This window comes from Pleurodeles waltl, chromosome 3_1 (assembly GCF_031143425.1).
Source record: "Pleurodeles waltl isolate 20211129_DDA chromosome 3_1, aPleWal1.hap1.20221129, whole genome shotgun sequence".
Classification (NCBI taxonomy): Eukaryota; Metazoa; Chordata; class Amphibia; order Caudata; family Salamandridae; genus Pleurodeles; species Pleurodeles waltl.
The window spans coordinates 674,528,729-674,555,117 of record NC_090440.1 but is presented as its reverse complement, the minus strand read 5'-3'; the positions used below and the strand labels follow the sequence as shown (position 1 = coordinate 674,555,117).

Below are 26,389 nucleotides of genomic sequence, written 5' to 3'. Positions count from 1 at the left end.
TGGAGGATCCCCCCAATAGGGATAGGAATGTGACCCCCTCCCCTTGGGAGGAGGCACAAAGAGGGTGTAGCCACCCTCAGGGCTAATAGCCATTGGCTACTGCCCTCCCTGACCTAAACACACCCCTAAATTCTGTATTTAGGGGCTCCCTGAACCTAGGATCTCAGATTCCTGCAACCTAAGAAGAGGACTGCTGAGCTGAAAAACCCTGCAGAGAAGACGGAGACATCAACTGCTTTGGCCCCAGCTCTACCAGCCTGTCTCCCACCCTTCTGAAGAAACTGCTCCAGCGACGCTTTCCCCAGGACCAGCGACCTCTGAATCCTCAGAGGACTGCCCTACTCTAAAAGGACCAAGAAACTCCCGAGAACAGTGGCCCTGTTCACCCAAGACTGCAACTTTGTTTCCAAAGAAGCAACTTAAGGACAACTGCGTTTCCCGCCAGAAGTGTGAGACTTGCAACTCTGCACCCGACGCCCCCGGCTCGACTTGTGGAGAACAAACACTTCAGGGACGACTCCCCGGCGACTACGAGACCGTGAGTAGCCAGAGTTGCCCCCTGTGAGCCCCCACAGCGACACCTGCAGAGGGAATCCCTAGGCTCCCCCTGACTGCGACTGCCCGACTCCCAGATCCCGATGCCTGGAAAAGACCCTGCACCCGCAGCCTCCAGGAGGCCCTCTCCCTTGCCCAGGTGGTGGCTACCCTGAGGAGCCCCCTCCCCTTGCCTGCATCGCTGAAGAGACCCCTTGGTCTCCCATTGGTTTACATTGAAAACCAGACGTGTGTTTGCACACTGCACCCGGCCACCCCTGTGCTGCTGAGGGTTTACTTTCTGTGCTAACTTGTGTCCCCCCCGGTGCCCTACAAAACCCCCCTGGTCTGCCCTCCGAAGACGCGGGTACTTACCTGCTGGCAGACTGGAACCGGGTGTAGGAGGCTGGACTGGCTTGTAGTGAGTACCAAGGGGTACTTGCACCTTGCACCAGGCCCAGTTATCCCTTATTAGTGTATAGGGTGTCTAGCAGCTTAGGCTGATAGATAATGGTAGCTTAGCAAAGCAGCTCAGGCTGAACTAGGAGACGTGTGAAGCTACTACAGTACCACCTAGTGTCATATGCACAATATCATAAGAAAACACAATACACAGTTATACTAAAAATAAAGGTACTTTATTTTTATGACAATATGCCAAAGTATCTTAGAGTGTACCCTCAGTGAGAGGATAGGAAATATACACAAGATATATATACACAATAGCAAAAATATGCAGTATAGTCTTAGAAAACAGTGCAAACAATGTATAGTTACAATAGGATGCAATGGGGAAACATAGGGATAGGGGCAACACAAACCATATACTCCAAAAGTGGAATGTGAACCACGAATGGACCCCAAACCTATGTGACCTTGTAGAGGGTCGCTGGGACTATCAGAAAATAGTGAGAGTTAGAAAAATAACCCTCCCCAAGACCCTGAAAAGTGAGTGCAAAGTGCACCAAAGTTCCCCTAAGGACAAAATAGTCGTGTTAGAGGGAAAATGCAAGGAAAACACAAATCAGCAATGCAACAACGATGGATTCCTGACTGAGGGTACCTGTGGAACAAGGGGACCAAGTCCAAAAGTTACAAGCAGCTCGGAGATGGGCAGATGCCCAAGAAATGCCAGCGGTTGGTGCAAAGAAGCTCTTACTAGGCTGAAGAACTGTGAATACTGCAGGAACGACAAGGGCTAGAGACTTCCCCTTTGGAGGATGGATCCCCCACGCCTTGGAGAGTCGTGCAGAAGTGTTTTCCCGCCGGATGGACGCCAACAAGCCTTGCTACACGCAAATCGTGCGTTTGGCGTTTTTGGACGCTGCTGGGGCCCAGGAGGGACCAGGAGGTCGCAAATTGGACCTGCAGAGAGAGGGGACATCCAGCAAGACAAAGAGCCCTCACTGAAGCAGGTAGCACCCGGAGAAGTGCCAGAAACAGGCACTACGAGGATGCGTGAAACGGTGCTCGCCGAAGTTGCACAAAGGAGTCCCACGTCGCCGGAGACCAACTTAGAAAGTCGTGCAATGCAGGTTAGAGTGCCGTGGACCCAGGCTTGGCTGTGCACGAAGGATTTCCGCCGGAAGTGCACAGGGGCCGGAGTAGCTTGCAAAGTCGCGGTTCCCAGCAATGCAGCCCAGCGAGGTGAGGCAAGGACTTACCTCCACCAAACTTGGGCTGAAGAGTCACTGGACTGTGGCGGTCACTTGGACGGTGTCGCTGGATTCGAGGGACCTCGCTCGTCGTGCTGAGAGGAGACCCAAGGGACCGGAAATGCAGCTTTTTGGTGCCTGCGGTTGCAGGGGGAAGATTCCGTCGACCCACGGGAGATTTCTTCGGAGCTTCTGGTGCAGAGAGGAGGCAGACTACCCCCACAGCATGCACAAGCAGGAAAACAGTCGAGAAGGCGGCAGGATCATCGTTACAGAGTTGCAGTAGTCGTCTTTGCTACTATGTTGCAGGTTTGCAGGCTTCCAGCGCGGTCAGCGGTCGATTCCTTATCAGAAGGTGAAGAGGGAGATGCAGAGGAACTCGGCTGAGCTCATGCATTCGTTATCTAAAGTTTCCCCAGAGACAGAGACCCTAAATAGCCAGAAAAGAGGGTTTGGCTACCTAGGAGAGAGGAAAGGCTACTAACACCTGAAGGAGCCTATCACAAGGAGTCTCTGACGTCACCTGGTGGCACTGGCCACTCAGAGCAGTCCAGTGTGCCAGCAGCACCTCTGTTTCCAAGATGGCAGAGGTCTGGAGCACACTGGAGGAGCTCTGGACACCTCCCAGGGGAGGTGCAGGTCAGGGGAGTGGTCACTCCCCTTTCCTTTGTCCAGTTTCGCGCCAGAGCAGGGGCTAAGGGGCCCCTGAACCGGTGTAGACTGGCTTATGCAGAATTGGGCACATCTGTGCCCAACAAAGCATTTCCAGAGGCTGGGGGAGGCTACTCCTCCCCTGCCTTCACACCATTTTCCAAAGGGAGAGGGTGTCACACCCTCTGTAAGGAAATGCCTCCTTGGCATGGTTGCCCCCTGACTTTTTGCCTTTGCTGATGCTATGTTTACAATTGAAAGTGTGCTGAGGCCTGCTAACCAGGCCCCAGCACCAGTGTTCTTTCCCTAACCTGTACTTTTGTATCCACAATTGGCAGACCCTGGCATCCAGATAAGTCCCTTGTAACTGGTACTTCTAGTACCAAGGGCCCTGATGCCAAGGAAGGTCTCTAAGGGCTGCAGCATGTCTTATGCCACCCTGGAGACCTCTCACTCAGCACAGACACACTGCTTGCCAGCTTGTGTGTGCTAGTGAGGACAAAACGAGTAAGTCGACATGGCACTCCCCTCAGGGTGCCATGCCAGCCTCTCACTGCCTATGCAGTATAGGTAAGACACCCCTCTAGCAGGCCTTACAGCCCTAAGGCAGGGTGCACTATACCATAGGTGAGGGTACCAGTGCATGAGCATGGTACCCCTACAGTGTCTAAATAAAACCTTAGACATTGTAAGTGCAGGGTAGCCATAAGAGTATATGGTCTGGGAGTCTGTCAAACACGAACTCCACAGCACCATAATGGCTACACTGAAAACTGGGAAGTTTGGTATCAAACTTCTCAACACAATAAATGCACACTGATGCCAGTGTACATTTTATTGTAAAATACACCACAGAGGGCACCTTAGAGGTGCCCCCTGAAACTTAACCGACTATCTGTGTAGGCTGACTAGTTTTAGCAGCCTGCCACAAACCGAGACATGTTGCTGGCCCCATGGGGAGAGTGCCTTTGTCACTCTGAGGCCAGTAACAAAGCCTGCACTGGGTGGAGATGCTAACACCTCTCCCAGGCAGGAATTGTCACACCTGGCGGTGAGCCTCAAAGGCTCACCTCCTTTGTGCCAACCCAGCAGGACACTCCAGCTAGTGGAGTTGCCCGCCCCCTCCGGCCAGGCCCCACTTTTGGCGGCAAGGCCGGAGAAAATAATGAGAATAACAAGGAGGAGTCACTGGCCAGTCAGGACAGCCCCTAAGGTGTCCTGAGCTGAGGTGACTCTAACTTTTAGAAATCCTCCATCTTGCAGATGGAGGATTCCCCCAATAGGGTTAGGATTGTGACCCCCTCCCCTTGGGAGGAGGCACAAAGAGGGTGTACCCACCCTCAGGGCTAGTAGCCATTGGCTACTAACCCCCCAGACCTAAACACGCCCTTAAATTTAGTATTTAAGGGCTACCCTGAACCCTAGAAAATTAGATTCCTGCAACTACAAGAAGAAGGACTGCCTAGCTGAAAACCCCTGCAGAGGAAGACCAGAAGACGACTACTGCCTTGGCCCCAGAAACTCACCGGCCTGTCTCCTGCCTTCCAAAGATCCTGCTCCAGCGACGCCTTCCAAAGGGACCAGCGACCTCGACATCCTCTGAGGACTGCCCCTGCTTCGAAAAGACAAGAAACTCCCGAGGACAGCGGACCTGCTCCAAGAAAGGCTGCAACTTTGTTTCCAGCGGCTTTAAAGAACCCTGCAAGCTCCCCGCAAAAGGCGTGAGACTTGCAACACTGCACCCGGCGACCCCGACTCGGCTGGTGGCGATCCAACACCTCCGGAGGGACCCCAGGACTACTCTAAGACTGTGAGTACAAAAACCTGTCCCCCCTGAGCCCCCACAGCGCCGCCTGCAGAGGGAATCCCGAGGCTTCCCCTGACCGCGACTCTTTGAACCTAAAGTCCCGACACCTGGGAGAGACCCTGCACCCGCAGCCCCCAGGACCTGAAGGACCGGACTTTCACTGGAGGAGTGACCCCCAGGAGTCCCTCTCCCTTACCCAAGTGGAGGTTTCCCCGAGGAACCCCCCCCTTGCCTGCCTGCAGCGCTGAAGAGATCCCTAGATCTCCCATTGACTTCCATTACAAACCCGACGCTTGTTTCGACACTGCACCCGGCCGCCCCCGCGCTGCTGAGGGTGAAATTTCTGTGTGGACTTGTGTCCCCCCCGGTGCCCTACAAAACCCCCCTGGTCTGCCCTCCGAAGACGCGGGTACTTACCTGCAAGCAGACCGGAACCGGGGCACCCCCTTCACTCCATTCTAGCCTATGTGTTTTGGGCACCACTTGGAACTCTGCACCTGACCGGCCCTGAGCTGCTGGTGTGGTGACTTTGGGGTTGCTCTGAACCCCCAACGGTGGGCTACCTTGGACCAAGAACTGAACCCTGTAAGTGTCCTACTTACCTGGTAAAACTAACAAAAACTTACCTCCCCCAGGAACTGTGAAAATTGCACTAAGTGTCCACTTTTAAAACAGCTATTTGTCAATAACTTGAAAAGTATACATGCAATTTTTATGATTTGAAGTTCCTAAAGTACTTACCTGCAATACCTTTCGAATGAGCTATTACATGTAGAATTTGAACCTGTGGTTCTTAAAATAAACTAAGAAAAGATATTTTTCTATACAAAAACCTATTGGCTGGATTTGTCTCTGAGTGTGTGTACCTCATTTATTGTCTATGTGTATGTACAACAAATGCTTAACACTACTCCTTGGATAAGCCTACTGCTCGACCACACTACCACAAAATAGAGCATTAGTATTATCTATTTTTACCACTATTTTACCTCTAAGGGGAACCCTTGGACTCTGTGCATGCTATTCCTTACTTTGAAATAGCACATACAGAGCCAACTTCCTACATTGGTGGATCAGCGGTGGGGTACAAGACTTTGCATTTGCTGGACTACTCAGCCAATACCTGATCACACGACAAATTCCAAAATTGTCATTAGAAATTGATTTTTGCAATTTGAAAAGTTTTCTAAATTCTCAAAAGACCTGCTAGGGCCTTGTGTTAGATCCTGATTAGCATTTCTTTTAGAGTTTAAAAGTTTGTAAAAGTTTGAATTAGATTCTAGAACCAGTTTTAGTTTCTTAAAAAGTATTCCAACTTTTAGAAGCATAATGTCTAGCACAGATGTGAATGTGGTGGAACTCGACACCACACCTTACCTCCATCTACAGATGAGAGAGCTAAGGTCACTCTGTAAACTAAAGAAAATAGCAATGGGCCCCAAACCTACCAAAGTACAGCTCCAGGAGCTTTTGGCAGAGTTTGAAAAGGCCAACCCCTCTGAGGATGGCAACTCAGAGGATGAAGATAGTGACTTGGAGGGAAATTCCCCCCCTCCAGTCCTACTTAGGGAGAGCAGGGCTTCTCAAGCCCTGACTCCACAAATAATAGTCAGAGATGCTGGCTCCCTCACAGGAGGGACCAACAACTCTGAAATCACTGAGGATAACTCCAGTGAAGAGGACATCCAGTTAGCCAGGATGGCCAAAAGATTGGCTTTGGAAAGACAGATCCTAGCCATAGAGAGGGAAAGACAAGAGATGGGCCTAGGACCCATCAATGGTGGCAGCAACATAAATAGGGTCAGAGATTCTCCTGACATGTTGAAAATCCCCAAAGGGATTGTAACTAAATATGAAGATGGTGATGACATCACCAAATGGTTCACAGCTTTTGAGAGGGCTTGTGTAACCAGAAAAGTGAACAGATCTCACTGGGGTGCTCTCCTTTGGGAAATGTTCACAGGAAAGTGTAGGGATAGACTCCTCACACTCTCTGGACAAGATGCAGAATCTTATGACCTCATGAAGGGTACCCTGATTGAGGGCTTTGGATTCTCCACTGAGGAGTACAGGATTAGGTTCAGGGGGGCTCAAAAATCCTCGAGCCAGACCTGGGTTGACTTTGTTGACTACTCAGTGAAAACACTAGATGGTTGGATTCAAGGCAGTGGTGTAAGTAATTATGATGGGCTGTACAATTTATTTGTGAAGGAACACCTGTTAAGTAATTGTTTCAATGATAAACTGCATCAGCATCTGGTAGACCTAGGACCAATTTCTCCCCAAGAATTGGGAAAGAAGGCGGACCATTGGGTCAAGACAAGGGTGTCCAAGACTTCAACAGGGGGTGACCAAAAGAAAGGGGTCACAAAGACTCCCCAGCAGAAGGGTGATGAGACAACCAAAACTAAAAATAGTAAAGAGTCTTCTACAGGCCCCCAAAAACCTGCACAGGAGGGTGGGCCCAGAGCCTCTTCACAAAACAATGGGTACAAGGGTAAAAACTTTGATCCCAAAAAGGCCTGGTGTCATAGCTGTAAACAGCATGGACACCAAACTGGAGACAAGGCCTGTCCCAAGAAAGGTTCCACTCCAAACTCCCATCCAGGTAACACTGGTATGGCTAGTCTCCAAGTGGGATCAACAGTGTGCCCAGAGCAAATCAGGGTCCACACTGAAGCTACTCTAGTTTCTGAGGGTGGGGTGGATTTAGCCACACTAGCTGTCTGGCCGCCTAACATGCAAAAATACAGACAGCAACTCTTAATTAATGGGACTAGAATAGAGGGCCTGAGGGATACAGGTGCCAGTGTCACCATGGTGACAGAGAAACTGGTTTCCCCTGGCCAATACCTGACTGGAAAAACTTACACAGTCACCAACGCTGACAATCAGAGAAAAGTACATCCCATGGCAATGGTTACTTTAGAATGGGGAGGGGTCAATGGCCTGAAACAGGTAGTGGTCTCCTCAAATATCCCAGTGGACTGTCTGCTTGGAAATGACCTGGAGTCCTCAGCATGGGCTGAGGTAGAACTAAAAACCCATGCAGCAATGCTGGGTATCCCTGAACTGGTGTGTGTGAAAACAAGAGCACAATGCAAGGCACAGGGTGAAAAAGTAGAGCTGGAGTCTGGAAAAATGGCCCAGCCTACCAAGAGAACAGGAAAGTCAGTTGGGAAACCAACTGCAACACAGCAAAAGAAAGGGAACCTCTCTTCTCAGGAAGAAGTTCTGCCCTCTGAGGGAACTGAGCCTTTGGAGCTTGAACCTTATCAGGTTGAGCTCTTAGGCCCAGGGGGACCCTCAAGGGAAGAGCTGTGTAAGGGACAAGAAACCTGTCCCTCTCTTGAAGGCCTTAGGCAGCAAGCTGCTGAAGAGTCCAAAGGCAAGAAAAATGGAACACATAGGGTCTATTGGGAAGATGGGCTCCTGTACACTGAGGCCAGAGACCCCAAACCTGGTGCCACTAGGAGAGTGGTAGTGCCTCAGCTGTTCAGAGAGTTCATCCTAACATTGGCCCATGACATTCCCCTTGCTGGACATTTGGGACAAACCAAGACGTGGGAGAGGTTAGTCAACCACTTCTACTGGCCCAATATGTCCAACATGGTTAAGGAGTTTTGCCTCTCCTGCCCCACCTGTCAAGCCAGTGGTAAGACAGGTGGGCACCCAAAGGCCCCCCTCATTCCACTTCCAGTGGTGGGGGTGCCCTTTGAAAGAGTGGGTGTGGACATAGTTGGTCCACTGGAACCTCCCACAGCCTCAGGAAATATGTATATCCTGGTGGTAGTGGATCATGCTACCAGGTATCCTGAAGCTATTCCCCTTAGGTCGACTACTGCCCCTGCAGTAGCCAAGGCCCTCATTGGTATCTTTACCAGAGTGGGTTTCCCTAAGGAGGTGGTGTCTGACAGAGGTACCAACTTCATGTCAGCATACCTAAAGCACATGTGGAATGAGTGTGGAGTGACTTATAAATTCACTACACCATACCATCCACAAACTAATGGCTTGGTTGAGAGATTCAACAAGACATTAAAGGGCATGATCATGGGGCTCCCAGAAAAACTCAAAAGGAGATGGGATGTCCTCCTGCCATGTCTGCTTTTCGCTTACAGGGAGGTACCACAGAAGGGAGTAGGGTTCTCACCCTTTGAACTTCTGTTTGGTCATCCTGTAAGGGGACCACTTGCCCTTGTTAAAGAAGGCTGGGAGAGACCTCTCCATGAGCCTAAACAGGACATAGTGGACTATGTACTTGGCCTTCGCTCCAGAATGGCAGAGTACATGGAAAAGGCAACCAAAAACCTTGAGGCCAGCCAACAGCTCCAGAAGTTTTGGTATGACCAAAAGGCTGCACTGGTTGAGTTCCAACCAGGGCAGAAAGTCTGGGTTCTGGAGCCTGTGGCTCCCAGGGCACTCCAGGACAAATGGAGTGGCCCTTACCCAGTACTAGAGAGGAAGAGTCAGGTCACCTACTTGGTGGACCTGGGCACAAGCAGGAGCCCCAAAAGGGTGATCCATGTAAACCGCCTTAAGCTCTTCCACGACAGGGCTGATGTCAATCTGTTAATGGTAACAGATGAGGATCAGGAGGCAGAGAGTGAACCTCTCCCTGATCTTCTGTCATCAGACCCAAAAGATGGTACAGTAGATGGAGTGATCTACTCAGACACCCTCTCTGGCCAACAGCAAGCTGATTGTAGGAGAGTCCTACAACAGTTTCCTGAACTCTTCTCCTTAACCCCTGGTCAGACACACCTGTGTACCCATGATGTGGACACAGGAGACAGCATGCCTGTCAAGAACAAAATCTTTAGACAGTCTGACCATGTTAAGGAAAGCATCAAGGTGGAAGTCCACAAGATGCTGGAATTGGGAGTCATTGAGCGCTCTGACAGCCCCTGGGCTAGCCCAGTGGTCTTAGTCCCCAAACCTCACACCACGGATGGAAAGAAAGAGATGAGGTTTTGTGTGGACTACAGAGGGCTCAATTCTGTCACCAAGACAGATGCTCATCCAATTCCAAGAGCTGATGAGCTCATTGATAAATTAGGTGCTGCCAAATTTCTAAGTACCTTTGACTTGACAGCAGGGTACTGGCAAATAAAAATGGCACCTGGAGCAAAAGAAAAGACAGCATTCTCCACACCTGATGGGCATTATCAGTTTACTGTTATGCCCTTTGGTTTAAAGAATGCCCCTGCCACCTTCCAAAGGTTGGTGAATCAAGTCCTTGCTGGCTTGGAGTCCTTTAGCACAGCTTATCTTGATGATATTGCTGTCTTTAGCTCCACCTGGCAGGATCACCTGGTCCACCTGAGGAAGGTTTTGAAGGCTCTGCAATCTGCAGGCCTCTCTATCAAGGCATCCAAATGCCAGATAGGGCAGGGAACTGTGGTTTACTTGGGACACCTTGTAGGTGGAGGCCAAGTTCAGCCACTCCAACCCAAGATCCAGACCATTCTGGACTGGGTAGCTCCAAAAACCCAGACTCAAGTCAGGGCATTCCTTGGCTTGACTGGGTACTACAGGAGGTTTGTGAAGGGATATGGATCCATTGTGACAGCCCTCACTGAGCTCACCTCCAAGAAAATGCCCAAGAAAGTGAACTGGACTGTGGACTGCCAACAGGCCTTTGACACCCTGAAACAGGCAATGTGCTCAGCACCAGTTCTCAAAGCTCCAGATTATTCTAAGCAGTTCATTGTGCAGACTGATGCCTCTGAACATGGGATAGGGGCAGTTTTGTCCCAAACAAATGATGATGGCCTTGACCAGCCTGTTGCTTTCATTAGCAGGAGGTTACTCCCCAGGGAGCAGCGTTGGAGTGCCATTGAGAGGGAGGCCTTTGCTGTGGTTTGGTCCCTGAAGAAGCTGAGACCATACCTCTTTGGGACTCACTTCCTAGTTCAAACTGACCACAGACCTCTCAAATGGCTGATGCAAATGAAAGGTGAAAATCCTAAACTGTTGAGGTGGTCCATCTCCCTACAGGGAATGGACTTTATAGTGGAACACAGACCTGGGACTGCCCATGCCAATGCAGATGGCCTTTCCAGGTTCTTCCACTTAGAAAATGAAGACTCTCTTGGGAAAGGTTAGTCTCATCCTCTTTCGTTTGGGGGGGGGTTGTGTAAGGAAATGCCTCCTTGGCATGGTTGCCCCCTGACTTTTTGCCTTTGCTGATGCTATGTTTACAATTGAAAGTGTGCTGAGGCCTGCTAACCAGGCCCCAGCACCAGTGTTCTTTCCCTAACCTGTACTTTTGTATCCACAATTGGCAGACCCTGGCATCCAGATAAGTCCCTTGTAACTGGTACTTCTAGTACCAAGGGCCCTGATGCCAAGGAAGGTCTCTAAGGGCTGCAGCATGTCTTATGCCACCCTGGAGACCTCTCACTCAGCACAGACACACTGCTTGCCAGCTTGTGTGTGCTAGTGAGGACAAAACGAGTAAGTCGACATGGCACTCCCCTCAGGGTGCCATGCCAGCCTCTCACTGCCTATGCAGTATAGGTAAGACACCCCTCTAGCAGGCCTTACAGCCCTAAGGCAGGGTGCACTATACCATAGGTGAGGGTACCAGTGCATGAGCATGGTACCCCTACAGTGTCTAAATAAAACCTTAGACATTGTAAGTGCAGGGTAGCCATAAGAGTATATGGTCTGGGAGTCTGTCAAACACGAACTCCACAGCACCATAATGGCTACACTGAAAACTGGGAAGTTTGGTATCAAACTTCTCAACACAATAAATGCACACTGATGCCAGTGTACATTTTATTGTAAAATACACCACAGAGGGCACCTTAGAGGTGCCCCCTGAAACTTAACCGACTATCTGTGTAGGCTGACTAGTTTTAGCAGCCTGCCACAAACCGAGACATGTTGCTGGCCCCATGGGGAGAGTGCCTTTGTCACTCTGAGGCCAGTAACAAAGCCTGCACTGGGTGGAGATGCTAACACCTCTCCCAGGCAGGAATTGTCACACCTGGCGGTGAGCCTCAAAGGCTCACCTCCTTTGTGCCAACCCAGCAGGACACTCCAGCTAGTGGAGTTGCCCGCCCCCTCCGGCCAGGCCCCACTTTTGGCGGCAAGGCCGGAGAAAATAATGAGAATAACAAGGAGGAGTCACTGGCCAGTCAGGACAGCCCCTAAGGTGTCCTGAGCTGAGGTGACTCTAACTTTTAGAAATCCTCCATCTTGCAGATGGAGGATTCCCCCAATAGGGTTAGGATTGTGACCCCCTCCCCTTGGGAGGAGGCACAAAGAGGGTGTACCCACCCTCAGGGCTAGTAGCCATTGGCTACTAACCCCCCAGACCTAAACACGCCCTTAAATTTAGTATTTAAGGGCTACCCTGAACCCTAGAAAATTAGATTCCTGCAACTACAAGAAGAAGGACTGCCTAGCTGAAAACCCCTGCAGAGGAAGACCAGAAGACGACTACTGCCTTGGCCCCAGAAACTCACCGGCCTGTCTCCTGCCTTCCAAAGATCCTGCTCCAGCGACGCCTTCCAAAGGGACCAGCGACCTCGACATCCTCTGAGGACTGCCCCTGCTTCGAAAAGACAAGAAACTCCCGAGGACAGCGGACCTGCTCCAAGAAAGGCTGCAACTTTGTTTCCAGCGGCTTTAAAGAACCCTGCAAGCTCCCCGCAAAAGGCGTGAGACTTGCAACACTGCACCCGGCGACCCCGACTCGGCTGGTGGCGATCCAACACCTCCGGAGGGACCCCAGGACTACTCTAAGACTGTGAGTACAAAAACCTGTCCCCCCTGAGCCCCCACAGCGCCGCCTGCAGAGGGAATCCCGAGGCTTCCCCTGACCGCGACTCTTTGAACCTAAAGTCCCGACACCTGGGAGAGACCCTGCACCCGCAGCCCCCAGGACCTGAAGGACCGGACTTTCACTGGAGGAGTGACCCCCAGGAGTCCCTCTCCCTTACCCAAGTGGAGGTTTCCCCGAGGAACCCCCCCCTTGCCTGCCTGCAGCGCTGAAGAGATCCCTAGATCTCCCATTGACTTCCATTACAAACCCGACGCTTGTTTCGACACTGCACCCGGCCGCCCCCGCGCTGCTGAGGGTGAAATTTCTGTGTGGACTTGTGTCCCCCCCGGTGCCCTACAAAACCCCCCTGGTCTGCCCTCCGAAGACGCGGGTACTTACCTGCAAGCAGACCGGAACCGGGGCACCCCCTTCACTCCATTCTAGCCTATGTGTTTTGGGCACCACTTGGAACTCTGCACCTGACCGGCCCTGAGCTGCTGGTGTGGTGACTTTGGGGTTGCTCTGAACCCCCAACGGTGGGCTACCTTGGACCAAGAACTGAACCCTGTAAGTGTCCTACTTACCTGGTAAAACTAACAAAAACTTACCTCCCCCAGGAACTGTGAAAATTGCACTAAGTGTCCACTTTTAAAACAGCTATTTGTCAATAACTTGAAAAGTATACATGCAATTTTTATGATTTGAAGTTCCTAAAGTACTTACCTGCAATACCTTTCGAATGAGCTATTACATGTAGAATTTGAACCTGTGGTTCTTAAAATAAACTAAGAAAAGATATTTTTCTATACAAAAACCTATTGGCTGGATTTGTCTCTGAGTGTGTGTACCTCATTTATTGTCTATGTGTATGTACAACAAATGCTTAACACTACTCCTTGGATAAGCCTACTGCTCGACCACACTACCACAAAATAGAGCATTAGTATTATCTATTTTTACCACTATTTTACCTCTAAGGGGAACCCTTGGACTCTGTGCATGCTATTCCTTACTTTGAAATAGCACATACAGAGCCAACTTCCTACACCCTCTCTCAGAGGAAGTTCTTTGTTCTGCCATCCTGGGACAGGCCTGGCTGGACCCCAGGAGGGCAGCTGCCTGTCTGAGGGGTTGGCAGCAGCAGCAGCGAAACCCCAGGAAGGGCAGTCTGGCAGTACCAGGGTCTGTGCTACAGACCACTGGGATCATGGAATTGTACCAACAATGCCAGGATGGCATAGAGGGGGCAATTCCATGATCATAGACATGTTACATGGCCATATTCGGAGTTACCATGGTGAAGCTACATATAGGTAGTGACCTATATGTAGTGCACGCGTGTAATGGTGTCCCCGCACTCACAAAGTTCAGTGAATTGGCTCTGAACAATGTGGGGGCACCTTGGCTAGTGCCAGGGTGCCCTCACACTAAGTAACTTTGCACCTAACCTTTACCAGGTAAAGGTTAGACATATAGGTGACTTATAAGTTACTTAAGTGCAGTGTAAAATGGCTGTGAAATAACGTGGACGTTATTTCACTCAGGCTGCAGTGGCAGGCCTGTGTAAGAATTGTCAGAGCTCCCTATGGGTGGCAAAAGAAATGCTGCAGCCCATAGGGATCTCCTGGAACCCCAATACCCTGGGTACCTCAGTACCATATACTAGGGAATTATAAGGGTGTTCCAGTAAGCCAATGTAAATTGGTAAAAATGGTCACTAGCCTGTTAGTGACAATTTGAAAGTAATGAGAGAGCATAACCACTGAGGTTCTGGTTAGCAGAGCCTCAGTGAGACAGTTAGGCACCACACAGGGAACATATACATGCACACCTATGAGCACTGGGGCCCTGTGTGACAGGGTCCCAGTGACACATACATATAGGCCACAAACCTATGAGCACTGGGGTCCTGACTAGCAGGATCCCAGTGACACATAACAACCATACTGAAAACATAGTGTTTTCACTATGAGCACTGAGGCCTGGCTATCAGGATCCCAGTGAGACAGTGAAAACAGTGACAAACACCCTGACATACACTCACAAACAGGCCAAAAGTGGGGGTAACAAGGCTAGAAAGAGGCTACCTTCTCACACAACCCCCCCCCAAACGAAGGACAATAAGGCTAACCTTGGCCAGTTGAGACGTTATTGTCTAAGTGGTGATAAGTAGAGAGTAGCTCTGCAATAGACTGGTTACTCCCTTTATCATCCACTATATGGTTACTTCCCTGTGGGGATGTAAACCACCCTGTTTGAAGTTTTTTAGCTAAGCAACAATGTGAAGATGTATTTTCAGAGTTTCTATCAGTAAGTTTTAGTTTAGAGCAGTGGGATTTGTCCACTGAACCTATTTGTAGTGATGGAAATGCCAGACAGGGATGCTGTCTCAGAAAAGCCATAGCTGGGCAAAAACTTTGTCCATCTGGCTGGAAGAGAGAACAGGGATGCTGTTTCTCTTGAGTTGGAGCAGGGCAGGGATGCTGTCCTATCAGCTCCACACTAGGGCAGGGATGCTGTCCTAAGTGTTGTGAGGCAGTGCAGAGTTTCTGCACTAAAGTTTCTCTGGGAGGGTTGGAGGGATGCTCCATGTTAACTAAAATGGTGCTCTTTTTCTCACCAATGTTAGTTATCCCACAGAGAGGTACTTCTACCTCAGGGAGTCCAGCTTTGCCAGCTGATGATTCCCTTGGAACAGGTGCCACCCCAGGAGAGGTTTCTCCCACCACAGGAATAGTATCCTGAATGGTAGGGTGGTTAGGGGATACTGTGATACCCTTTTTACCTGTTGATGGAGAGGGATCCTGAGTTTTCAGGCCTTCTCTCCTTTGCTTTTTCATTTCACTTGAAATGAGAGGGAACAATTCCTCAGGGATGCCCAGCATGGCTGCATGGGCATAAAACTCTACATCAGCCCAACTTGAGGCCTCTAGGTCATTACCTAAGAGACAGTCTACAGGTAAGCTAGGTGATACCACCACCTGCTTAGGGCCAGTAACTCCACCCCAACTAAACTGAATTATAGCTAAGGGAAGAAACTTAGTGGAGTTATGGACATCAATAATCTTATACTGTTGTCCAATGATGTGTTGATCAGGGTGCACTAGGTTTTCAGTCACCAAAGTGAAACTGGCACCTGTGTCCCTGTAGGCCAAGGCCTCAACACCATTTATTGAAACTGTCTGCCTGTATTTATCCATTGTAAGGGGACAAGCAGCCAGTGTGGCAAGGCCAATGCCACTAGGTGTGACAGAAACTGTCTTGGGACTGATTACATCAGTTTCCACTATGGACCCATAAGTGAACCCAACTACACCCTTTGCTTGACTGTTGCCAGCAGTCCCACCACTAGTACCACTACTGCTAGGGGCACTAGAGCTTGATGTATTAGTGGTGGTAGGCTCAGGGGGTTTACCTGGACAGGACTTATCCCCTGGCCTATGGCCTCTGTTTTTACACACAAAGCACCAAGGCTTTTTAATGTGTGCAGGTTGGGAAGAAGAGGAAGAATTGGTTTTATCCCCACCCTCTGAAGAGTGTTTAAGATTTGAAGTGGGATCTTTGGTTTTACCCTTATCCCCATGCTTATCTTGAGATTTTTCACCATCTTTCTTCTTATTGCCATCTTTGTCACCCCCTGTATGAACTTTTCTGTTCACCCTTGTTCTGACCCATTTGTCTGCCTTCTTTCCCAATTCTTGGGGAGAGGTCAGATCAGAGTCTACCAGGTACTGGTGCAACAAATCAGACACACAATTATTAAGTATATGCTCTCTCAGGATTGTGTTATACAGGCTTTCATAATCAGTAACTTTACTGCCATGTAACCACCCCTCCAAGGCCTTCACTGCCTGGTCAATGAAATCAACCCAGTCTTGTGAAGACTCCTTTTTGGTCTCTCTGAACTTTATCCTGTACTGTTCAGTGGTTAAGCCATAACCATCCAGGAGTGCATTCTTAAGAACTGTAAAATTATTGGCATCATTTTCTTTCACAGTAAGGAGCCTATCCCTACCTTTTCCACTAAATGATAGCCATAGGATAGCAGCCCACTGCTTTTGAGGGACATCCTGTACAGCACAGGCCCTCTCAAGTGCAGCAAACCACTTGTTAATGTCATCCCCCTCCTTATAAGGGGGAACTATCTTGTGCAGATTCCTGGAATCATGCTCTTTTGCAGGATGACTATGGGGAATACTGCTGCTGCCACCATGGGTATCTAAACCCAACTTCTGTCTTTCCCTCTCTATTTCTAAAGACTGTCTATCCAAATCCAGCTGTTGCTTCTTGAGCTTCAGTCTGGTTTGTTCCACTCTCAATCTATTGAGCTCCCTTTCTAACAATCTGTCATCAGGGTGGGTGGGAGGGACATTTCTAGATACAGAGGTATGATGGGAATGAACAGAAGGAGACCTGTCCCTTACAGAGGGCACTCTAACAGCTTGGCTACCAGCATAATGTGAGATCACATCCTCAGTATGGTGTGATTCAACCTCTGTACCAACTATGCTAGACTGTCTAGTAATGGGCAGGCTGAGAAGTTTCTTTCCTGAACCTTTTCCTGGGGGAGTCCCTGGATCAGATTGAGAACCATTAGCTACTTTTTCTACAGATTGGGCACTTATGGCCTTATCCTGTACTCTAAGCATATTAATTAACAGTTCTAAGGAAGGATTCTTCCCTACACTCAAACCTCTCTCTATGCAGAGACTCCTTGCTCCTTTCCAGCTAAGGTGATCATATGCAAGTTTGGACAGTTCAACATTTTTTCCTGTGCCAGACATTTTTTAGAGAGAGTTAAAGTGATAGAAAAAGAGAAAAAAGTTTTCAGAACTTTTTGGAAAGACAGAAAAAAACTTTTTAAACTTTTAAGAACTTTTTGAAAGTTTAGAAGTACTTTTCAGCACTTAGAAAAGAGTGAAAAGAGGAAATGCAAAACTTTTTGGCTATGTGTATATACACTGACCTTGTTTTGCATATTTTTCTCTTATGAAAAGTACAATGACAAGAGTGGTAAGTAGTCTCAAGCACTTATCCCGTCGCTGCTTCCAATGTAAGAGGCTGGACTGGCTTGTAGTGAGTACCAAGGGGTACTTGCACCTTGCACCAGGCCCAGTTATCCCTTATTTGTGTATAGGGTGTCTAGCAGCTTAGGCTGATAGATAATGGTAGCTTAGCAAAGCAGCTCAGGCTGAACTAGGAGACGTGTGAAGCTACTACAGTACCACCTAGTGTCATATGCACAATATCATAAGAAAACACAATACACAGTTATACTAAAAATAAAGGTACTTTATTTTTATGACAATATGCCAAAGTATCTCAGAGTGTACCCTCAGTGAGAGGATAGGAAATATACACAAGATATATATACACAATAGCAAAAATATGCAGTATAGTCTTAGAAAACAGTGCAAACAATGTATAGTTACAATAGGATGCAATGGGGAAACATAGGGATAGGGGCAACACAAACCATATACTCCAAAAGTGGAATGTGAACCACGAATGGACCCCAAACCTATGTGACCTTGTAGAGGGTCGCTGGGACTATCAGAAAATAGTGAGAGTTAGAAAAATAACCCTCCCCAAGACCCTGAAAAGTGAGTGCAAAGTGCACCAAAGTTCCCCTAAGGACAAAATAGTCGTGTTAGAGGGAAAATGCAAGGAAAACACAAATCAGCAATGCAACAACGATGGATTCCTGACTGAGGGTACCTGTGGAACAAGGGGACCAAGTCCAAAAGTTACAAGCAGCTCGGAGATGGGCAGATGCCCAAGAAATGCCAGCGGTTGGTGCAAAGAAGCTCTTACTAGGCTGAAGAACTGTGAATACTGCAGGAACGACAAGGGCTAGAGACTTCCCCTTTGGAGGATGGATCCCCCACGCCTTGGAGAGTCGTGCAGAAGTGTTTTCCCGCCGGATGGACGCCAACAAGCCTTGCTACACGCAAATCGTGCGTTTGGCGTTTTTGGACGCTGCTGGGGCCAGGAGGGACCAGGAGGTCGCAAATTGGACCTGCAGAGAGAGGGGACATCCAGCAAGACAAAGAGCCCTCACTGAAGCAGGTAGCACCCGGAGAAGTGCCAGAAACAGGCACTACGAGGATGCGTGAAACGGTGCTCGCCGAAGTTGCACAAAGGAGTCCCACGTCGCCGGAGACCAACTTAGAAAGTCGTGCAATGCAGGTTAGAGTGCCGTGGACCCAGGCTTGGCTGTGCACGAAGGATTTCCGCCGGAAGTGCACAGGGGCCGGAGTAGCTTGCAAAGTCGCGGTTCCCAGCAATGCAGCCCAGCGAGGTGAGGCAAGGACTTACCTCCACCAAACTTGGGCTGAAGAGTCACTGGACTGTGGCGGTCACTTGGACGGTGTCGCTGGATTCGAGGGACCTCGCTCATCGTGCTGAGAGGAGACCCAAGGGACCGGAAATGCAGCTTTTTGGTGCCTGCGGTTGCAGGGGGAAGATTCCGTCGACCCACGGGAGATTTCTTCGGAGCTTCTGGTGCAGAGAGGAGGCAGACTACCCCCACAGCATGCACAAGCAGGAAAACAGTCGAGAAGGCGGCAGGATCATCGTTACAGAGTTGCAGTAGTCGTCTTTGCTACTATGTTGCAGGTTTGCAGGCTTCCAGCGCGGTCAGCGGTCGATTCCTTATCAGAAGGTGAAGAGGGAGATGCAGAGGAACTCGGCTGAGCTCATGCATTCGTTATCTAAAGTTTCCCCAGAGACAGAGACCCTAAATAGCCAGAAAAGAGGGTTTGGCTACCTAGGAGAGAGGAAAGGCTACTAACACCTGAAGGAGCCTATCACAAGGAGTCTCTGACGTCACCTGGTGGCACTGGCCACTCAGAGCAGTCCAGTGTGCCAGCAGCACCTCTGTTTCCAAGATGGCAGAGGTCTGGAGCACACTGGAGGAGCTCTGGACACCTCCCAGGGGAGGTGCAGGTCAGGGGAGTGGTCACTCCCCTTTCCTTTGTCCAGTTTCGCGCCAGAGCAGAGGCTAAGGGGCCCCTGAACCGGTGTAGACTGGCTTATGCAGAATTGGGCACATCTGTGCCCAACAAAGCATTTCCAGAGGCTGGGGGAGGCTACTCCTCCCCTGCCTTCACACCATTTTCCAAAGGGAGAGGGTGTCACACCCTCTCTCAGAGGAAGTTCTTTGTTCTGCCATCCTGGGACAGGCCTGGCTGGACCCCAGGAGGGCAGCTGCCTGTCTGAGGGGTTGGCAGCAGCAGCAGCTGCAGTGAAACCCCAGGAAGGGCAGTCTGGCAGTACCAGGGTCTGTGCTACAGACCACTGGGATCATGGAATTGTACCAACAATGCCAGGATGGCATAGAGGGGGCAATTCCATGATCATAGACATGTTACATGGCCATATTCGGAGTTACCATGGTGAAGCTACATATAGGTAGTGACCTATATGTAGTGCACGCGTGTAATGGTGTCCCCGCACTCACAAAGTTCAGTGAATTGGCTCTGAACAATGTGGGGGCACCTTGGCTAGTGCCAGGGTGCCCTCACACTAAGTAACTTTGCACCTAACCTTTACCAGGTAAAGGTTAGACATATAGGTGACTTATAAGTTACTTAAGTGCAGTGTAAAATGGCTGTGAAATAACGTGGACGTTATTTCACTCAGGCTGCAGTGGCAGGCCTGTGTAAGAATTGTCAGAGCTCCCTATGGGTGGCAAAAGAAATGCTGCAGCCCATAGGGATCTCCTGGAACCCCAATACCCTGGGTACCTCAGTACCATATACTAGGGAATTATAAGGGTGTTCCAGTAAGCCAATGTAAATTGGTAAAAATGGTCACTAGCCTGTTAGTGACAATTTGAAAGTAATGAGAGAGCATAACCACTGAGGTTCTGGTTAGCAGAGCCTCAGTGAGACAGTTAGGCACCACACAGGGAACATATACATGCACACCTATGAGCACTGGGGCCCTGTGTGACAGGGTCCCAGTGACACATACATATAGGCCACAAACCTATGAGCACTGGGGTCCTGACTAGCAGGATCCCAGTGACACATAACAACCATACTGAAAACATAGTGTTTTCACTATGAGCACTGAGGCCTGGCTATCAGGATCCCAGTGAGACAGTGAAAACAGTGACAAACACCCTGACATACACTCACAAACAGGCCAAAAGTGGGGGTAACAAGGCTAGAAAGAGGCTACCTTCTCACACCGGGGCACCCCCTTCTCCATTGAAGCCTATGCGTTTTGGGCACCACTTTGACCTCTGCACCTGACCGGCCCTGAGCTGCTGGTGTGGTAACTTTGGGGTTGCTCTGAACCCCCAACGGTGGGCTACCATGGACCCAAACTTGAACCCCGTAGGTGGTTTACTTACCTGCAATAACAAACACTTACTTACCTCCCCTAGGAACTGTGAAAATTGCACTGTCTAGTTTTAAAATAGCTATATGTGTTTTATTTGAAAAGTATATATGCTATTGTGATTATTCAAAGTTCCTAAAGTACTTACCTGCAATACCTTTCATGCAAAGTATTACATGTAGAATTTGAACCTGTGGTTCTTAAAATAAACTAAGAAAAGATAATTTTCTATACAAAAACCTATTGGCCTGGAATTGTCTCTCAGTGTGTGTTCCTCATTTATTGCTTGTGTATGTACAACAAATGCTTAACACTACTCCTTTGATAAGCCTACTGCTCGACCACACTACCACAAAATAGAGCATTAGAATTATCTCTTTTTGCCACTATCTTACCTCTAAGGGGAACCCTTGGACTCTGTGCATACTATTCCTTACTTTGAAATAGTGCATACAGAGCCAACTTCCTACACCGCCCCTCCGGCCACTGCCCCCACTTTTGGCGGCAAGGCTGGAGGAGATAATGAGGAAAACAAGGAGGAGTCATTCCCCAGTCAGGACAGCCCCTAAGGTGTCCTGAGCTGAGGTGACTCTTACTTTTAGAAATCCTCCATCTTGTAGAAGGAGGATTCCCCCAATAGGATTAGGGATGTGCCCCCCTCCCCACAGGGAGGAGGCACAAAGAGGGTGTAGCCACCCTCAAGGCCAGAGGCTACTGCCCTCCCAGACCTAAACGCACCCCTAAATTGAGTATTAAGGGGCTCCCAGAACCGAGGAAGATAGATTCCTGCAACCTGAAGAAGAAGGACTGCTGACCTGAAGCCCTGCAGTGAAGACTGAGACGACAACTGATTTGGCCCCAGCCCCATCGGCCTCTCTCCCTTCTTCGAAGAAAACTGCAACAGCGACGCATCCAACAGGGTCCAGCGACCTCTGAATCCTCAGAGGACTACCCAGCATCTAAAGGACCAAGAAGCTCCCATGAACAGCGGCCCTGTTCAAGAAACTGCAACTTTTGGAAACAAAGAAGCAACTTTTAAAGACCACACGTTTCCTGCCGGAAGCGCAAGACTTTCCACTATGCACCCGACGCCCAAGGCTCGACCTGCAGAAAACTAACTCTACAGGGAGGACTCTGCGGCGACTGCGAGCCCGTGAGTAGCCAGAGTTGACCTCCCTGAGCCCCCACAGCGAAGCCTGCAGAGGAAATCCAGAGGCTCCCCCTGACCGCGACTGCCTGCTTCAAGGAACCCGATGCCTGGAAACCACAGAGCACCCACAGCCCCCAGGACCTGAAGGAACCGAACTCCAGTGCAGGAGCGACCCCCAGGCGACCCTCTGCCTAGCCCAGGTGGTGGCTACCCAGAGGAGCCCCCCCTGTGCCTGCCTGCATCATTGAAGAGATCCCCGGGTCTCCCCATTGATTCCTATTCGAAACCCGACATCTGTTTGCACTCTGCACCCGGGCGCCGCTGTGCTGCTGAGGGTATACTTTCTGTGCCTGCTTGTAATACAAAAAAGTAAGGGACCCCAAACACTAAGAGGCTGCAGAGACACCAAGTGGAAAACTGCAGCTTAACTGTGTGAGGGAGCAGCAGAGACCTAGCAATGTAGCAAAGAGCTCAACTGGAGGCCGGTATAAATATGAAAGCATTAAGAGACAGGTGGTGGGTTATTTGACAGAATACACAGATGGGGGTATAAGGCTATAGCAAAACCCCACTGGAGGACTTAAGGGATGCAGAAAAAGGGAACAGAAACAATTTAATGAGGTTAAAAATAAGTTAACTCTGGTCACCTGAACTGGCTCCTGCAACAGCTTTGGAAATGGCGCTGCTAGAGATGGCACGATTTCGGTTCATGATCTCTTCAAACTCTTCTTCACTCATGCCAGGCCCTTGACCACCCATTTCTTTGCTACAGGGATATGAGAAAGTGAACACATTAAAATAACCTCAACAGTAAATACTAAGAAATCTAAGAAGTAGGGATTACATGTGGGCTCTGCAATCCAGTTGTGGGAAATCTAGGCTCCAAGCTCAATCACCTTCTCATGGAAAAGAGGGTCACCTAGAATAATCACCCCAAAGCCGCTCTTACAAGTGACAGTAACTGAAAGCCTGAGCTCAATCTCCTAGCTTGATGTATCAGTATATAGGAGCTTTGCATCAATGTTTAGCTGATGCAATCAGTGGACATCAGAGCAACCCACATGCATTATTCAGCTGGCAAATTCTCTTCAATACACCACCACTCAGGCTGCAACAATTTAATATTATCAATTAGAAGCTGCATATTCCAGAGAGAGACTTAATGAAGGGTGATCGAAAATATAAAAAGCTATATTATATCATGAAAACCCTTTATGTGACTGATTCAATACCAATGTCCGAAGCCACCAACATACAAAAAAAAAAAAAAAAAAAAAAAAGAGAAAAACAAGATGTACAATCCCCATTGTCAATACAGTCTCTGAGAGCTGCGTTAATCTAATGTAAACTATTAATTTTCTTTAGAGGAATAGCTGTGAAACAAAGCCACACAATCTACAATATTATGCTCCGATCTTCCACATTTAGACACAATCTTCAAATTCATCCAGTGGTAACAAGTTCTTTCCAATCAAGGAGTGCTGCCAAAGGACTAGAATGATCCAGCAGTCAGTCTGTAATAAACTGAATGCAGCTAAAATACTCGTAAACAAATGTAAAAATAAAATCTGAAGTCCTGTACCTGGCCAACTGTTAATCCAATCAATTATATATTAAATACACTCCACAACGAATTAAAGGTGATTACAATAAATAACATTGATGAAATTAAATATTCTTAATTCTAATTATGCATGTTCATCTAGTTGAACATTTTGAGAGATAAAGCTGAAATATGACATGGATTGTGACTGATGTGGTATGTTTTTTGTTTAAAAAAAAGGAATTCAAATTTCAAAAGCTTTCATGGAAAAAATAAATGGTTCTGGACGTTGGACACTGTTAAAAAGGGCTAAATGTTGCATTACAGTGGATGAGCGTTATCAATACTTTAGTTGACCTGTCTTTTTTGATCCTTGACGTGATAATTATACAAATACCGTATTGTGCAGTTCCTTTTATACAGTCTCTGTGTTTATCTGTTTCTTACTTCTGTTTTCATTATTTATAACTTTGTTCCCTGTGTAAAACTCTTGGGAATTTGTTGCAGTTGTGTCTCTTGCTTTAGGTTACACTGAACAAATCTGTGGCCTTATAGATATTATGATATATACAGGTTAATCATCATTTGTTTCCACACAGTGATAAACTAACTTAAGGTCTGAACAGGATCAGCTACTGGAAGGTAGTGCAACCATCATAACGGAATTAATGGAATTGTGCATTAATTGTTGTGAAAACTTTGTTCCCTATATTATTTTTCAGGCTGCTAAGCTTTAAGTATTGGTGGCACTGCACATCAGACAAATTGTTGCCCGGTAATGATGAGTCTAATTTTATGTTTGCTTTGATGAGCGTGCTTTAGCTGTTGGAGAACTTTCCCTGCAGCCATGTTGAGACTTGACACATATGTACTAATTGTTGGATATCATTTGTGTCTATATTTGTGCACTGAACTTGAATCTAGGACTGCCACCTTGGGAGAACTGATGAATATATGCATCAGTTGCCAGAGTTAGTCAATAGATGGCTCAGATGCATCTAAGAGTCTTCTTTTAAATAGTATGGTGTACTTTAGCAACCTCTCTATCAAGCAGCCAGATTGTTTAGCCTCTCTGCTCGATCCGCTATTGGTGCAATGACCTCTCTGTGCGGTCCATCTGGCACATTTGCACAAAATTGTCAAAAGGTAGTTGAAATCTTTCCGTCAAAGGTGCTATTTTTGATATGAGGGCATGAGGTGGGACGTTTTCTTGAAATACATGTGTTTATGGACTTTGCCATAAGTTAATTTCTGGTGGTTATCAAATATTTGACCGCTGCTTATTTTTCCTATGTCCTAGAAACTGCATTTTACAGTGTACTATATTTACTTACTTTGTACACAATTACTCTCAGTAACAGACCAGAAAAAAACATGGCTGTTCTCTAGCTATGCTGAATTAAGGCTCTTTAGTATCAATTATGTGATTTATCACAACCACCTTAAATTCAATCCATAAGTTGGTGAGCGTTTAACATATGATTGGATTGTGCTAACAGATAACTAGGCACAGTGCTCCTGATATTTATTTATATGTTTTTAGGTGTACCTTAGCTGCATGCAATTAGGAATTGTTTTACTTAATGGTTTGAAGCCACTTCTTGATGTGGTGAAGTGTTTGCTGCCATTGTGGATGGTTTGAAAATTGTGTCTAGTTTGGGAGATCAGATGATAATATTATAGACAGTGCCTCTTTGTTACATAGGACAAATTTAGTTAGGAGAGATTACAACTGACGTTTTCTAATATGTTCTACGCAGTTTTGTTTTTTTTCAGCTACAAGGAGCAAACGTTAATATGAGATCACTTTTGTTCTAATAGTGATTCCACAAATCAATTAAGTGTGGACCGAAACACTGGCTCTCTTGGAGTGTGTTTCTCTAGTTTAGGGTTTTGATCACTATAGCATCATTTTTTTGTTTAATACATGTTTAGTATTCTAATGTTTGTTTACTGTATGCACGGTTCACTGGGATTTTTGTCTTTGTGTCAGTGAATCCTTACTTATTGCTAATGATTTAATTTTGGATTACGCCAATTTGATTCATTCTCTCAGGCATATGGATTTTTTTTTGTTTTAACTGATAATCTTAAATTGTTCACGCTGGAAATATATTTTGTTGCACTAGATGACTACGCAGGTTCCCTTAGACAATATGGGATCTCCCTGTTTTGTTGTACACTGGCCATTATTCTTCTTCTATTGGAATCCACTAAACACTACCTGGGAGCGATGGTCGGTCCCAAGCAGGTAGTGATCAACATATTCAAGTGGGAGCATTTTGTTTAATACTGAAATATATCTCACCTTCCCTGCATATAGGGGTTGTTCATCGTCTTTCCATATGGACTGGGAGGACCCTTGGTGTATGGATTGGGAGGACCTTTGTTGTATAGGTTAGGGGGTGCCTTGTCATAGGGGTTGGGAGGCCTATTGTTATAGGGGTTCGGGGGCCTGTTATTAAATGGGTTGGGAGGGCGATTATTAAATGGGTTGGGAGGGGCATTGTCATATGGATTGGGAGGAGGAGCCAGTGCTGTGTTTGGAGGAGGGAAAAAAGCAGGGTTAAGATGCAGAGCAGGGGGAACTGCTCCAGGGGGTGGCCCAGTCATGTGGGGAGGAAGCCTGGGAGGAGGAGTCATCATCTGTTGATACTGAAGACCTGGTGGTGGCATTGGACCCCTGAACCCAGCATTCATAGGAGGTGGGCCACCTGGAGGCATTGGGATAGGGAGGTTCATGACAGAATGGGGTACAGGCACGCGAGAGGCATCCATGAAAGGGGGGCGGTTGAAGTATTGCATGACATTGGGCGGATTCTCCACTTTTGGGGTGGCCGCTGTCTGGTCAGTCGTTGGGGTAATGCCATCCAAGGAATCTTTAGCTCTTGGAGGAATCCCTGGAGACAAAACAGACAATAGC

General features: G+C 48.1%; 1 protein-coding gene across 1 annotated transcript in view; it reads right to left on the bottom strand.

Annotated features, from left to right (window-relative positions):
• Positions 1-26,389, bottom strand: part of CPSF7 (cleavage and polyadenylation specific factor 7) — a 175,517-nt gene that overhangs the window by 90,642 nt on the left and 58,486 nt on the right. The window contains exons 6-7 of the mRNA XM_069223252.1: positions 25,775-26,366; positions 22,571-22,689 (exon numbers count right to left, since the gene is read on the bottom strand). Of these exons, the coding sequence (XP_069079353.1) occupies positions 22,571-22,689; positions 25,775-26,366 (711 nt within the window). The remainder of the gene's footprint in view (positions 1-22,570; positions 22,690-25,774; positions 26,367-26,389) is intronic.